Source organism: Mustelus asterias, unplaced genomic scaffold, assembly GCF_964213995.1.
Source record: "Mustelus asterias unplaced genomic scaffold, sMusAst1.hap1.1 HAP1_SCAFFOLD_503, whole genome shotgun sequence".
NCBI classification, from domain to species: Eukaryota; Metazoa; Chordata; class Chondrichthyes; order Carcharhiniformes; family Triakidae; genus Mustelus; species Mustelus asterias.
Genome location: NW_027590455.1, coordinates 30,001 through 44,103, shown reverse-complemented (window position 1 = coordinate 44,103; position 14,103 = coordinate 30,001). Strand labels below are relative to the sequence as shown.

At 52.9% G+C, this 14,103-nt stretch overlaps 1 protein-coding gene across 2 annotated transcripts in view; it reads left to right on the top strand.

The window, feature by feature from the left end:
- The window catches only part of LOC144486886 (5'-3' exonuclease PLD3-like), a 39,721-nt gene that overhangs the window by 15,357 nt on the left and 10,261 nt on the right, over positions 1 to 14,103 (top strand). For both annotated transcript variants that reach the window (XM_078204917.1, XM_078204918.1), the window contains exons 6-9: positions 3,279 to 3,462; positions 5,604 to 5,718; positions 8,702 to 8,829; positions 11,547 to 11,747. In XM_078204917.1, coding sequence (XP_078061043.1) covers positions 3,279 to 3,462; positions 5,604 to 5,718; positions 8,702 to 8,829; positions 11,547 to 11,747 — 628 coding nt within the window. The remainder of the gene's footprint in view (positions 1 to 3,278; positions 3,463 to 5,603; positions 5,719 to 8,701; positions 8,830 to 11,546; positions 11,748 to 14,103) is intronic.

Sequence of the window (14,103 nt, the reverse complement as noted above, 5' to 3'; positions counted from 1 at the left end):
GTGTCGGGGCTGGAGGAGGTTACAGAGATGGGGAGGGGATGTAGGGGCTGGAGGGGGTTACAGAGATAGGGAGGGGGTGTCGGCGCTGGAGGGGGTTACAGAGATAGGGAGGGGGTGTAGGGGCTGTAGGAGGTTACAGAGATAGGGAGGGGTGTAGGGGCTGGAGGAGGTTACAGAGATAGGGAGGGGCTGTAGGGTCTGGAGGAGGCTACAGAGATAGGGAGGGGCTGTAGGGGCTGGAGGAGGTTACAGAGATAGGGAGGGGGTGTAGGGGCTGTAGGAGGTTACAGAGATAGGGAGGGGTGTAGGGGCTGGAGGAGGTTACAGAGATAGGGAGGGGGTGTAGGGGCTGGAGGGGGTTACAGAGATAGGGAGGGGGTGTAGGGGCTGGAGGAGGTTACCGAGATAGGGAGGGGGTGTAGGGGCTGGAGGGGGTTGCAGAGATAGGGAGGGTTGTCGGGGCTGGAGGGGGTTACAGAGATAGGGAGAGGGTGTGGGGGCTGGAGGGGGTTACAGAGATAGGGAGGGGGTGTAGGGGCTGGAGGGGGTTACAGAGATAGGGAGGGGGTGTAGGAGCTGGAGGAGGTTACAGAGATAGGGAGGGGGTGTGGGAGCTGGAGGAGGTTACAGAGATAGGGAGGGGGTGTAGGGGCTGGAGGAGGTTACAGAGATAGGGAGGGGGTGTAGGGGGCTGGAGGAGGCTGCAGAGGTAGCGAGGGGTGTAGGGGCTGGAGGAGGTTACAGAGATAGGGAGGGGGTGTCGGGACTGGAGGAGGTTACAGAGATAGGGAGGGTTGTCGGGGCTGGAGGGGGTTACAGAGATAGGGAGGGGGTGCAGGCGGCTGGAGGAGGTTACAGAGATAGGGAGGGGGTGCAGGCGGCTGGAGGAGGTTACAGCAATAGGGAGGGGTGTAGGGGCTGGAGGAGGTTACAGAGATAGGGAGGGTTGTAGGAGCTGGAGGAGGTTACAGAGATAGGGAGGGGGTGCACGGTCTGGAGGAGGTTACAGAGGTAGGGAGGCTGGTGTAGGGGCTGGAGTAGGTTACAGAGATAGGGAGGGGTGAAGGGGCTGGAGGGGGTTACAGAGATCGAGAGGGGTGTAGAGGCTGGAGGAGGTTACAGAGAGATGGAGGGGTGTCGGGGCTGGAGGAGGTTACAGAGATAGGGAGAGGTATAGGCGCTGGAGTGGGGTACAGAGATAGGAAGGGCGTTTGGGGGCAGGAGGCGGTTACAGAGATAGGGAGAGGTGTAGGGGCTGGAGGAGGTTACAGAGATAGGGAGGGTTGTAGGGGCTGGAGGAGGTTACAGAGTTAGGGAGTGATGTAGAGGCTGGGGGAGGTTACAGAGATAGGGAGAGTGTGTCGGGTCTGGAGGAGCGTACAGAGATCGGGAGGTGGTGTAGGGGCTGGAGGAGGTTACCGACATAGGGAGTGTGTGTCGGGGCTGGAGGAGGTTACAGAGATAGGGAGGGGTGTATGGGCTGGAGGAGGTTACAGAGATAGGGAGGGGTGTGGGGGCTGGAGGAGGTTACAGAGATAGGGAGGGGGTGTAGGAGCTGGAGGAGGTTACAGAGATAGGGAGGGGTGTCGGGGCTGGAGGAGGTTACAGAGTTAGGGAGCGGTGTTGGGGCTGGAGGAGGTTACAGAGATAGGGAGGGCTGTACGGGGCTGGAGGAGGTTACAAAGATAGGGAGAGGTGTAGGGGCACGAGGAGGTTACAGTGATAAGGAGAGGTGTCGGGTCTGGAGGAGGTTACAGAGATAGGGAGGGTTGTAGGGACTGGAGGATGTTAGAGAAATAGGGTGGGATGTAGGGGTCTGGAGGAGGTTAGAGTGATAGGGAGAGTTGTAGGGACCGGAGGAGGTTACAGGAATAGGGCGGGGTGTAGGGGTCTGGAGGAGGTTACAGAGATAGGGAGCGGGTGTACGGTCTGGAGGAGGTTACAGAGATAGGGAGGGTTGTAGGGGCTGGAGGACATTACAGAGATAGGGAGGGGTGAAGGGGCTGGAGGAGGTTACAGAGATAGGGAGGGGTGTAGGGGCTGGAGGAGGTTACAGAGAGTGGGAGGGGGTGTAGGGGCTGGAGAAGGTTACCGATCAAGGGCAGGGTGTAGGGGCTGGAGGAACTTACAGAGATAGGGAGGGGGTGTAGGGGCTGGAGGAGGTTACATAGATAGGGAGGGGGTGTAGGGGCTGGAGGAGGTTAGAGAGATAGGGAGAGTTGTAGGGAGTGGAGGAGGTTACAGAGATAGGGAGTGGTGTACAGGCTGGGGGAGCTTTCAGAGATAGGGAGAGTGTGTAGGGTCTGGAGGAGGGTACAGAGATAGGGAGGTGGTGTAGGGGCTGGAGGAGGTTACAGACATAGGGAGTGTGTGTCAGGGCTGGAGGAGGTTACAGAGATAGGGAGGGGTGTATGGGCTGGAGGAGGTTACAGAGAGTAGGGAGGGGTGTTGGGGCTGGAGGAGGTTACAGAGATAGGGTGCGGTGTAGGGGCTGGAGGAGGTTACAGAGATAGGGAGGCGTGTAGGGGCTGGAGGAGGTTACAGAGATAGGGAGGGGGTGTAGGAGCTGGAGGAGGTTACAGAGATAGGGAGGGGGTGTCGGAGCTGGAGGATGTTACAGAGATAGGGAGGGTTGTCGGGGCTGGAGGGGGTTTAGGGGCTGGAGAAGGTTACAGAGATAGGGAGGGGGTGTAGGGGCTGGAGGAGGTTACAGAGATAGGGAGGGGGTGTAGGGGCTGGAGGAGGTTACAGAGATAGGGAGGGGCTGTAGGGGCTGGAGGAGGTTACAGAGATAGGGAGGGGTGTAGGAGCTGGAGGAGGTTACAGAGATAGGGAGTGGTGTCGAGGCTGGGGTAGGTTCCAGAGAAAGGGAGAGGGTGTACGGGCTGGAGGAGGTTACAGAGATAGGGAGGGGTGAAGGGGCTGGTGGAGGTTACAGAGATAGGGAGGGGTGTAGGAGCTGGAGGAGGTTACAGAGATAGGGAGCGGTGTCGAGGCTGGGGTAGGTTACAGAGAAAGGGAGAGGGTGTACGGGCTGGAGGAGGTTACAGAGATAGGGAGGGGTGAAGGGGCTGGTGGAGGTTACAGAGATAGGGGGTGTAGGGGCTGGAGGAGGTACAGAGATAGGGAGGGGTGAAGGGGCTGGAGGAGGTTACAGAGATAGGGAGGGGGTGTAGGGGCTGGAGGAGGTTACAGAGATAGGGAGGGTTGAGGCGAGTGTTGGGCTATTTCGGTATCCAGGGGGGGATCGTTGGTGAATTTAACTTTTTGGGTTACAGGCTGACGCTGGTGGAGAGCATCCCAGTTGATCTGCCGTATCGGAAAGGTGTCCCTCAACATGTGTCCATCTCCCAGGGCTGGCTGGACCTGCTGCAGGAGGCCAAGGATTCAGTGCAGATCGCCGCTTTTTACTTCACGCTGCGGGGCACATCCCTGGGTCACGAGGACCCGACAGCTGCTGAGGTGAGAAGCTCCCACCTGGGGCCCAGTCCCCAATCCCAGCCTGTGTCGCGCACACTTCCCATGATGCATTTCTCCGTCATCCTAACCACCCCACTCCCCTGCACATCTGTCACATACCAGGCTGGAGTGGCACAGCGGGTTAGCGCTGCTGCCTCACAGCGCCAGGGACCCGGGTTCGATTCCCGGCTCGGGTCACTGTCTGTGTGGAGTTTGCACGTTCTCCCCGTGTCTGCGTGGGTTTCCTCCGGGTGCTCCGGTTTCCTCCCACAGTCCGAAAGACGTGCGGGTTAGGGTGCTAAATTCTCCCTCAGTGTAACCCGAACAGGCGCCGGAGTGTGGCGACTCGGGGATTTTCACACTAACTTCATTGCAGTGTTAATGTAAGCCTACTTGTGACTAATAAATAAACTTAACATAGTCAGTGTCACGCCTCATTATGTACGCTGGGAGGGGGTCGCCTAGCGAGAACGCCCCCGGATTAGTAATCCTTGCCAGCGACACACACCTCCCCTGAAAGGGTAAGGTAAATAACTTTAGAGAGTGAGCCATGACTCAAAAATTCCACCTTGCAATTGCTCTCTGAGTGACCCTGCACCACTGCAGTTGTGTACAGGGTTCACCGCGGGGTTCGCCTGCTTATAGTAGCAACCATAAAGGGGCCAGATGGGCGGCACCGTGGCGCAATGGTCAGCACTGCTGGTTCACAGCGCCAGGGACCCGGGTTCGATTCCCGGCTTGGGTGACTATCTGTGTGGAGTTTGCACGTTCTCCCCGTGTCTGTGTGGGTTTCCTCCGGGTGCTCCAGTTTCCTCCCACACTCCAAAGATGTGTAGGTTAGGTGGATTGGCCATGCTAATTTGCCCCTTAGTGTCCAAAGATGTGTAGATTAGGTGGATTGGCCATGCTAATTTGCCCCTTAGTATCCAAAGATGTGTAGATTAGGTGGATTGGCTATGCTAAATTGCCCCTTAGTATCCAAAGATGTGCAGGTTAGGTGCATTGGCCATGCTAAATTGCCCCTTAGTATCCAAAGATATGCAAGTTAGGTGGATTGGCCATGCTAAATTGCCCCTTAGTGTCCAAAGATATGCAGGTTAGGTGGATTGGCCATGCTAAATTGCCCCTTGGTGTCCAAAGATGTGCAAGTCAGGTGGATTGGCCATGCTAAGTTGCCCCTTCGTGTCCAAAGATGTGCGGGTTAGGTGGATTGGCCATGCTAAATTGCCCCTTGGTGTCCAAAGATGTGCAAGTTAGGTGGATTGGCCATGCTAAATTGCCCCTTCGTGTCCAAAGATGTGTAGGTTAGGGGGATTGGCCATGCTAAATTGTCCCTTAGTGTCCAAAGATGTGCAGGTTGGGTGGATTGGCCATGCTAAATTGCCCCTTAGTGTCCAAAGATGTGCAAGTTAGGTGGATTGGCCATGCTAAATTGCCCCTTGGTGTCCAAAGATGTGCAGGTTAGGTGGATTGGCCATGCTAAATTGCCCCTTGGTGTCCAAAGATGTGCAAGTTAGGTGGATTGGCCATGCTAAATTGCCCCTTAGTGTCCAAAGATGTGCAGGTTGGGTGGATTGGCCATGCTAAATTGCCCCTTAGTGTCCAAAGATGTGCAAGTTAGGTGGATTGGCCATGCTAAATTGCCCCTTGGTGTCCAAAGATGTGCAAGTTAGGTGGATTGGCCATGCTAAATTGCCCCTTCGTGTCCAAAGATGTGTAGGTTAGGGGGATTGGCCATGCTAAATTGCCCCTTAGTGTCCAAAGATGTGCAGGTTAGGTGGATTGGCCATGCCAAATTGCCCCTTAGTGTCCAAAGATGTGCAGGTTAGGTGGATTGGCCGTGCTAAATTGCCCCTTAGTGTCCAAAGATGTGCAGGTTGGGTGGATTGGCCGTGCTAAATTGCCCTTGGTGTTAGGGAATTAACAGTAAATATGAGGTTACTTTAACAGGATCTGAATGGGTTTGTGGTCAGTGCAGGCTCGATGGGCCGAATGGCCTCCTTCTGCACTGTAGGGATTCTATGGTGTGTTCATGGCGACTCACTGGCTCTTTATCCAGGAGCGCTGCCACGTAGGGGCCGATCGGCGTCTCCCTGGATCCTGAACCCCCATTCTGACGTTGCGTTTCCCCGCTTTGTGCACAGGGCGAGGAGGTGTTTAAGCGTCTGTCAGAGCTGCGGTCGCGAGGGGTCAGCCTGAAGATCGCCGTGAACAGCCCCCAACAGTCAGAGGATGACGTGAATGATCTGGAGAGAAACGGTGAGTGCGATAGGCTGGGGGATTAATACCGCCCTCTCATTCTTTAACCCCCCACCCCTTCCCAACCCTGATCCCTCAACCTCAATACTGACAAGCGACACCTCGACTGGTGTGAATATCGGCAGCCTATTCGACCCAGGGGGGCATCAGCGATCTGCTGGTTTTTTTACCTCAAAACTAGAAGCAGGAGGAGGCCATTCGGCCCTTCCAGCCTGAACCACCATTCATTTTGATCCATGGCTGATCATCGAATTCAATATCCTGATTCCCTTCCCCCCGTATCCCTCAATCCCTTTAGTCCCAAGAGCGACATCTAATTTCTTCCTGAAATCTCCCATCCATTGACTCTGTCTACATTTCCCGCTGCCTCGGGGGAAAAGCAGCCAGCATCACCAAGGACCCCCCACGCACCCCGGACATTCTCTCTTCCACCTTCTTCCGTCGGGAAAAAGATACAAAAGTCTAAAGGTCACGTACCAATCGACTAAGGAACAGCGTGGGGTCCTCAATTATGCCGGCTGCTTTTCCCGAGGCAGCGTGGAGTCAATGGATGGGGGGCTGGTTTGAGTGATGGATTGGGCTACATTCACGACCCTTTGTAGTTCCTTGCGGTCTTGGGCAGAGCAGGAGCCCCATACCAAGCTGGGATACATCCGGGAAGGATGCTTTCTATGGAGGGAGTGCAGAGAAGGTTCACCAGGTTGATACCGGAGATGAGGGGTGTAGCTTATGAGGAGAGATTAAACAGATTGGGTCTGTACTCGTTGGAGTTTAGAAGGATATGGGGTGATCTTATAGAGACCTATAAGATAATGAAGGGGCTGGATAGGGTAGAGGTGGAGAGATTCTTTCCACTTAGAAGGGAAACCAGAACTAAAGGGCACAGCCTCAAAATAAGGGGGGGGCCGGTTCAGAACAGAGTTGAGGGGGAACTTCTTCTCTCAGAGGGTAGTGAATCTCTGGAATTCTCTGCCCATTGAAGTTTAAAAAAGTAGAAACATAGAAACCCTACAGTACAGAAAGAGGCCATTCGGCCCATCGAGTCTGCACCGACCACAATCCCACCCAGGCCCTACCCCTATATCCCTACATATTTTACCCGCTAATCTATGCATCCCAGGACACTAAGGGGCAATTTTAGCATGGCCAATCAACCTAACCCGCACATCTTTGGACTGGTGGTGGAGGCTTCCTCGTTGAATATGTTTAAATCATGGGTAGATAGCTTTCTGATCGATAAGGGAATTAGGGGTTATGGGGAGCAGGCGGGTAAGTGGAACTGATTCGCTTCAGATCAGCCATGATCTTGTTGAATGGCGGGGCAGGCTCGAAGGGCCAGATGGCCTACTCCTGCTCCTATTTCTTATGTTCTTATGGTGCATCTGTAAAAGTTGGTGAGAGTCGTAGCTGACATGCCAAATTTCCTTAGTCTTCTGAGAAAGTAGAGGTGTTGGTGGGGCTTTCTTAACTATAGTGTCGGCACGGGGGGGACCAGGACAGGTTGTTGGTGATCTGGACATCTAAAAACTTGAAGCTCTCGACCCTTTCTACTTCGTCCCCGTTGATGTAGACGGTGAGAGGAATATCCTCTCTTGTGTGTCTGATTGTGAATCCTCCGTTGCAAAATCAAACTTTTGCAAATCGAATCAACGAGTGTTTCCGAAGCACTTCTGGCAACTTCACCTCCCAGTTTTTTTTGTCTGAAGTTATAAATTCTCCCACCCGAAACACTTTCTCATTGCTTGTGCCCATTGATGTAAAACTAGAAAATCCTCTCTCTTTCTATTTCCTCTCGTTTCCCGCTCTCCAATGTTGTTAATTCCCGCGTGCGCGTTCGTGATGCCAATTTCTTCATGTAAACCGTCACGCTGCAGTTACGCCCTCCCAACCAGTGGTGGCAGTGCAGTTGCCCAGCCAGGGCTGCAGCAGCGCTCCTGTCCTCCCAGCTCCCTCCCTTGGCGTGAGGATGTGAAATCTCCAGTGTTACCGGATTGCCGGATGTCGGTTGGGCTAGCCCATGGTGTGGGGCAGGGCGTTATAAACCAGAGATGGATTCCCCGCTCCCCCCCCCCCCCCAACTTTGAGAACTAACCCCCAAAGAGGAGTACCTGGTCCGATAATCTGTAAAAAGTGTGTGTGAAGTGATGTGACCTGCTCTTCAGCAACCCCGAGTGGTTAAATACAAAATAAACCCCCGACACTCTCTCAAATCAACACCTAACAATTTATTTCTCTAACTAGCAAAGAGCAAATTAACTAAACTATTAACAACCCGAATAAATCTCTTCTATTAACTACTCCCGAATAATACAAGATTCTAATGGTTCCAACAAATACAATTCCCACTCATTAACAAAATAGAATTTAGCCACTCTCTAAATTACAACCAGGTTTTGTGTCTTCCGGAATATTTTGGGTTTCTCTGTTGATTCTTCTGTCTGGAACTTCTCTTTTCTTTGGTACCTTTGCTATCTTTCTCTGAGACATAGATGAAGCTATGAGAGCCAATGATTCTCTCTCTCTCTGTCTATAGAGAGAGAGAGAGTTGAGAGCTGTTGGCTCGGGCAGGTGGTAGTTGCTCTCTCCGGTTTGTCCCACTGACTCCTTCTTTTATACCCGGGACGACACATCAATATTTCCCACAATAGGATTGGTCCGAGGTTTGTCAGATTTAAATTTAATAGGTTCTTGGTACCTAACTGCCTGATTCAAATTGATTGGCTAAATTCAAAAGCCTGTCGTCTTGGTAACACTGCTGCTTGGCCTCTCGGTATAAATGTTTCAGTCTGGGTTCTCTGTGTACTTGTATTTTAGAACCCACTGAGCGCAGGAAAAGCACCACCTTTTAACGGGACCACGCAATGCTTTCCCCCCGCTAGCATCTCACGATGTTACGAACACCAAATTCTAACTCTGACTTTGCCCAACTACGCAACAAGGGGGGGGGCGACTCTAATCCGACTTGTGGCATTTCCTTGGGCAGGTGCCGAGGTGAGACGCGTGTGGTTGACGAATTTGATGGATGGCATCGTTCACACCAAGCTCTGGGTGGTTGATGGAAGGCATGTTTACGTAGGCAGTGCCAACATGGACTGGCGCTCGCTGACCCAGGTAACTGGCAACAAGCGGGGGCGGTGGGGGTGGCTAATGGGAGAGCCTAGCAAAACTCACTACTATCCAAAAGCTTCATCCTGTTTTCATAGTACATGGGTGTCGCTGGCTGGGCCCAGCATTTATTGTCCATCCCTAGTTGCCCCTTGGAGGGCAGTTGAGAGTCAACCACATTGCTGTGGCTCTGGAGTCACATGTAGGCCAGACCGGGGTAAGGGCGGCAGATTTCCTTCCCTAAAGGGAACCAGATGGGTTTTTCCCACAATCGACAATCAGTAGATTCTTAATTCCAGATATGTTTTATTGAATTCAGATTCCACCAGCTGCCGTGGGCGGGATTCGAACCCGGGTCCCCCAGAACATTCGCTGAGTTTCTGGATTAATGATAATACCACTAGGCCAAAGCCTCTCCAATTAAAAATGAGGGGAGAGCGGGGTACCTCAAATCCAAGAGGGTGGCTTCACCACACAGAATCTCATGACGTTCCCTCCCGCACTTAGAAGGGAGATGGGTAACATCACTGGGCTAGTAATACAGAGAGCCAATCCCCCCCTCGCCAGGTTGATGCTCCGGGGAAGGGGGTCCCGGGTTCGAATCCCACCATGGCGGCTGTTGGAATTTAAATTCGATTAATAAAATCTGGGATTATAAAGCCAGTTTCAGTCATGGGGAAACAGTGTCAATTATCATCGATTGTCGTAAATAAAAACCCATCTGGTTCACCAATGTTGTTTAGGGAAGGAAATCTGCTGTCCTTACCCGGTCTGACCTACATGTGACTCCAGAACCACACCCCACCCCACACACACACACACACCACACACACACACCACACACACACACACACACTCACACTCACACACACACACACACACACACACTCTTACACACACACTCACTCGCACACTCACACACTCACTCACACTCATACACACACACACACTCTCACACACACACACTAACACACACATACACACACTCACACACACTCACACACACACACTCACACACACTCACACACTCACTCTCACACTCAGACACTCACACACACACTCTCACACACACAGACACACTCACACACACACACTCACACACACACTCTTACACACACACTCACTCACACACACACTCACTCACACACTCATACACACACACACTCACACACACACTCACACACACTCACTCACACACACACTCATACACACACACTCTCACACACACACATTCACACACACTCACACACTCACACACACTCATACACACACTCTCACACACACACATACACACACACACTCTCACACACACACTCACACACACACTCACACACACTCTTACACACACACTCTCACACACACACACACTCACACACTCACATACACTCTCACACTCACACACACACACCCACACACTCTCACACAAACACACACACTCTCACACACACTCTCACACACACTCTCACACACACACACTCACACACACCCACACACACACAAACACACACACTCTCACACTCAGACACTCACACACACACTCACACACACACACACACACACTCACACACACACACTCACACACACACTCACTCACACACTCAGACACACACACACTCACACTCTCACTCACACACTCATACACACACACACACACACACACGCACTCACACACACAGACACACACTCACTCACACTCACACACTCACTCACACTCACACACACACTCATACACACACAATCTCACACACACACACACATACACACACACACTCTCACACACACTCTCACACACACTCTCACACACACACTCACACACACTCTCACACACACACTCACACACACACACTCTTACACACACACTCAGACACACACACACACACACTCACACACACACTCACATACACTCACACACTCACATACACTCTCACACACTCACTCACACACACTCACACACACCCACATACTCTCACACACACACACACTCTCACACACACTCTCACACACACTCACACACTCACTCACACACACTCACACACACCCACACACACTCACACACACCCACACACTCTCACACACACACACACTCTCACACACACTCTCACACACACTCTCACACACACACACTCACTCACTCGCACACACACAAACACACTCTCTCACACTTTCACACTCACACACACAGCAATGTGATCGACTCTTAACTGCCCCCCTCTGAAAGGGGCCGAGCGAGACACTCAGTTCAAGGGGGCAATTAGGGATGGACAGTGCCCAGTGACCCTCCTCTCCCCACACACACCGTAAAAGAATGTTGGGGTTGTCCCCGCCCCCTGAGCCAGAGGGGTGGGGGGGGGGGACTGGGAGTGACAAAAGGGGCGGAGTCAGGCAGTCGCCAACAAGTGATTCCCTGCTGGAAAACGCACCTCTCTGGACATCCGGAGGGCGGGATCAGACCCAGCTGTGATGCCCCTCACAGTCGATCAGCCCCCGCCCCCTCTGTCCCATCTCTCAAGTCAGAAAGCCATGGGCGCGTAAACCCCCACCCCGGATTTCCCGAGGGGGCTGAGGGTACGGAGGGAGTGCAGCACTGTCGGAGGTGCCGTGCCGTGTCTGACCCCAGCGCCCCTCCACCCCTCCGAGGGCGGACGCGAGGGTTCCCATGGCCGGTTATGAGACCACCCCCCCCCCCCCCCCCCCCCATCTCCATCCTCTCCGTTTGTCTTCAGGTGAAGGAGCTGGGGGTGGTTCTGTCCAATTGCAGCTGCCTGGCCCAGGACGTGGAGAGGGTTTTCGGGACGTACTGGCAACTGGGGGAGAAGGGGGCGACCCTCCCCCGGCGCTGGCCCAGCAGGTTCGACGCCCTGTCCAGCAAGGAGCGCCCGATGAGGCTGAAGCTGAACGGCATCGACGCGGAGGTTTACATTTCGGTGAGTGACTCCCTACCCGTGTGAATCACCGTGTCACGTGCGTCAGAGGGTTGTAGGGGGTGGAGGTACGTCTGGGGGAGGAGGATAGGAAGAGAGGGCCAGACAGCCCCTCGAGGCTGTTCGGCCGCCATTCATTGGGACCAGGGCTGATCGATGACCTCACTCCGTTAACCAACTTTGACCCCAAATGTCTTCGGATAATCGCAATCGACCAAACTCCTGTGTTAAATGGTCAGGCCCGAGGGAGTGTTGTCGAACAGAGAGGCCTCGGGGTGGAGGTACATAATCCCTCGAAAGAGGCGTCACAGGTGGACAGGGTGGTGAAGAAGGTGTTTGTCACACTTCAAAGAATCATGGAATCACTACACTGCAGAAGGAGGCCATTCGGCCCATCGAGTCTGCACCAACCACAATCCCACCCAGGCCCGATCCACATATCCCTACATATTTACCCACTAATCCCTCCAACCTACGCATCCCGGGACACTAAGGGGCAATTTAGCATGGCCAGTCAACCTAACCCGCACATCTTTGGAGTGTGGGAGGAAACCGGAGCACCCGGAGGAAACCCACGCAGACACGAGGAGAATTTGCAAACTCCACACAGACAGTGACCCGAGCCGGGATTCGAACCCAGGTCCCTGGAGCTGTGAAGCAGCAGTGCTAACCACTGTGCTACCGTGCTGCCCCTGCCAGAGTATCTTACGCAGGCCCTCTTCCGTAAGCCCACACATTTAGCATGGCCAATCCCCCTAACCTGCACATCTTTGGACACTAAGGGGCAATTTAGCATGGCCAATCCCCCTAACCTGCACATCTTTGGACACTAAGGGGCAATTTCGCATGGCCAATCCCCCTAACCTACACATCTTTGGACACTAAGGGGCAATTTAGCATGGCCAATCCACCTAACCTACACATCTTTGGGCACTAAGGAACAATTTAGCATGGCCAATCCCCCTAACCTACACATCTTTGGACACTAAGGGGCAATTTAGCATGGCCAATCCCCCTAACCTACACATCTTTGGACACTAAGGGGCAATTTAGCATGGCCAATCCCCCTAACCTGCACATCTTTGGACACTAAGGAACAATTTAGCATGGCCAATCCCCCTAACCTGCACATCTTTGGACACTAAGGAACAATTTAGCATGGCCAATCCACCTAACCTGCACATCTTTGGGCACTAAGGGGCAATTTAGCATGGCCAATCCCCCTAACCTGCACATCTTTGGACACTAAGGAACAATTTAGCATGGCCAATCCACCTAACCTGCACATCTTTGGACACTAAGGAACAATTTAGCATGGCCAATCCCCCTAACCTGCACATCTTTGGACACTAAGGGGCAATTTAGCATGGCCAATCCACCTAACCTGCACATCTTTGGACACTAAGGGGCAATTTAGCACGGCCAATCCACCTAACCTGCACATCTTTGGACACTAAGGGGCAATTTACCATGGCCAATCCACCTAACCTACACATCTTTGGACACTAAGGGGCAATTTAGCATGGCCAATCCACCTAGCCTGCACATCTTTAGACACTAAGGGGCAATTTAGCATGGCCAATCCCCTAACCTACACATCTTTTGGACACTAAGGGGCAATTTAGCATGGCCAATCCCGTAACCTGCACATCTTTAGACACTAAGGGGCAATTTAGCATGGCCAATCCCCTAACCTACACATCTTTTGGACACTAAGGGGCAATTTAGCATGGCCAATCCCGTAACCTACACATCTTTTGGACACTAAAGGGCAATTTAGCATGGCCAATCCACCTAACCTGCACATCTTTGGACACTAAGGGACAATATAGCACGGCCAATCCACCTAACCTGCACATCTTTGGACACTAAGGGACAATTTAGCACGGCCAATCCACCTAACCTGCACATCTTTGGACACTAAGGGACAATTTGGCATGGCCAATCCACCTAACCTGAACATCTTTGGACACTAAGGGACAATTTAGCACGGCCAATCCACCTAACCTGAACATCTTTGGACACTAAGGGGCAATTTAGCACGGCCAATCCACCTAACCTGCACATCTTTGGACACTAAGGGGCAATTTGGCACGGCCAATCCACCTAACCTGCACATCTTTGGACACTAAGGGACAATTTGGCATGGCCAATCCACCTAACCTGAACATCTTTGGACACTAAGGGGCAATTTAGCACGGCCAATCCACCTAACCTGCACATCTTTGGACACTAAGGGGCAATTTAGCATGGCCAATCCACCTAACCTGCACATCTTTGGACACTAAGGGGCAATTTAGCATGGCCAATCCACCTAACCTGAACATCTTTGGACACTAAGGGGCAATTTAGCATGGCC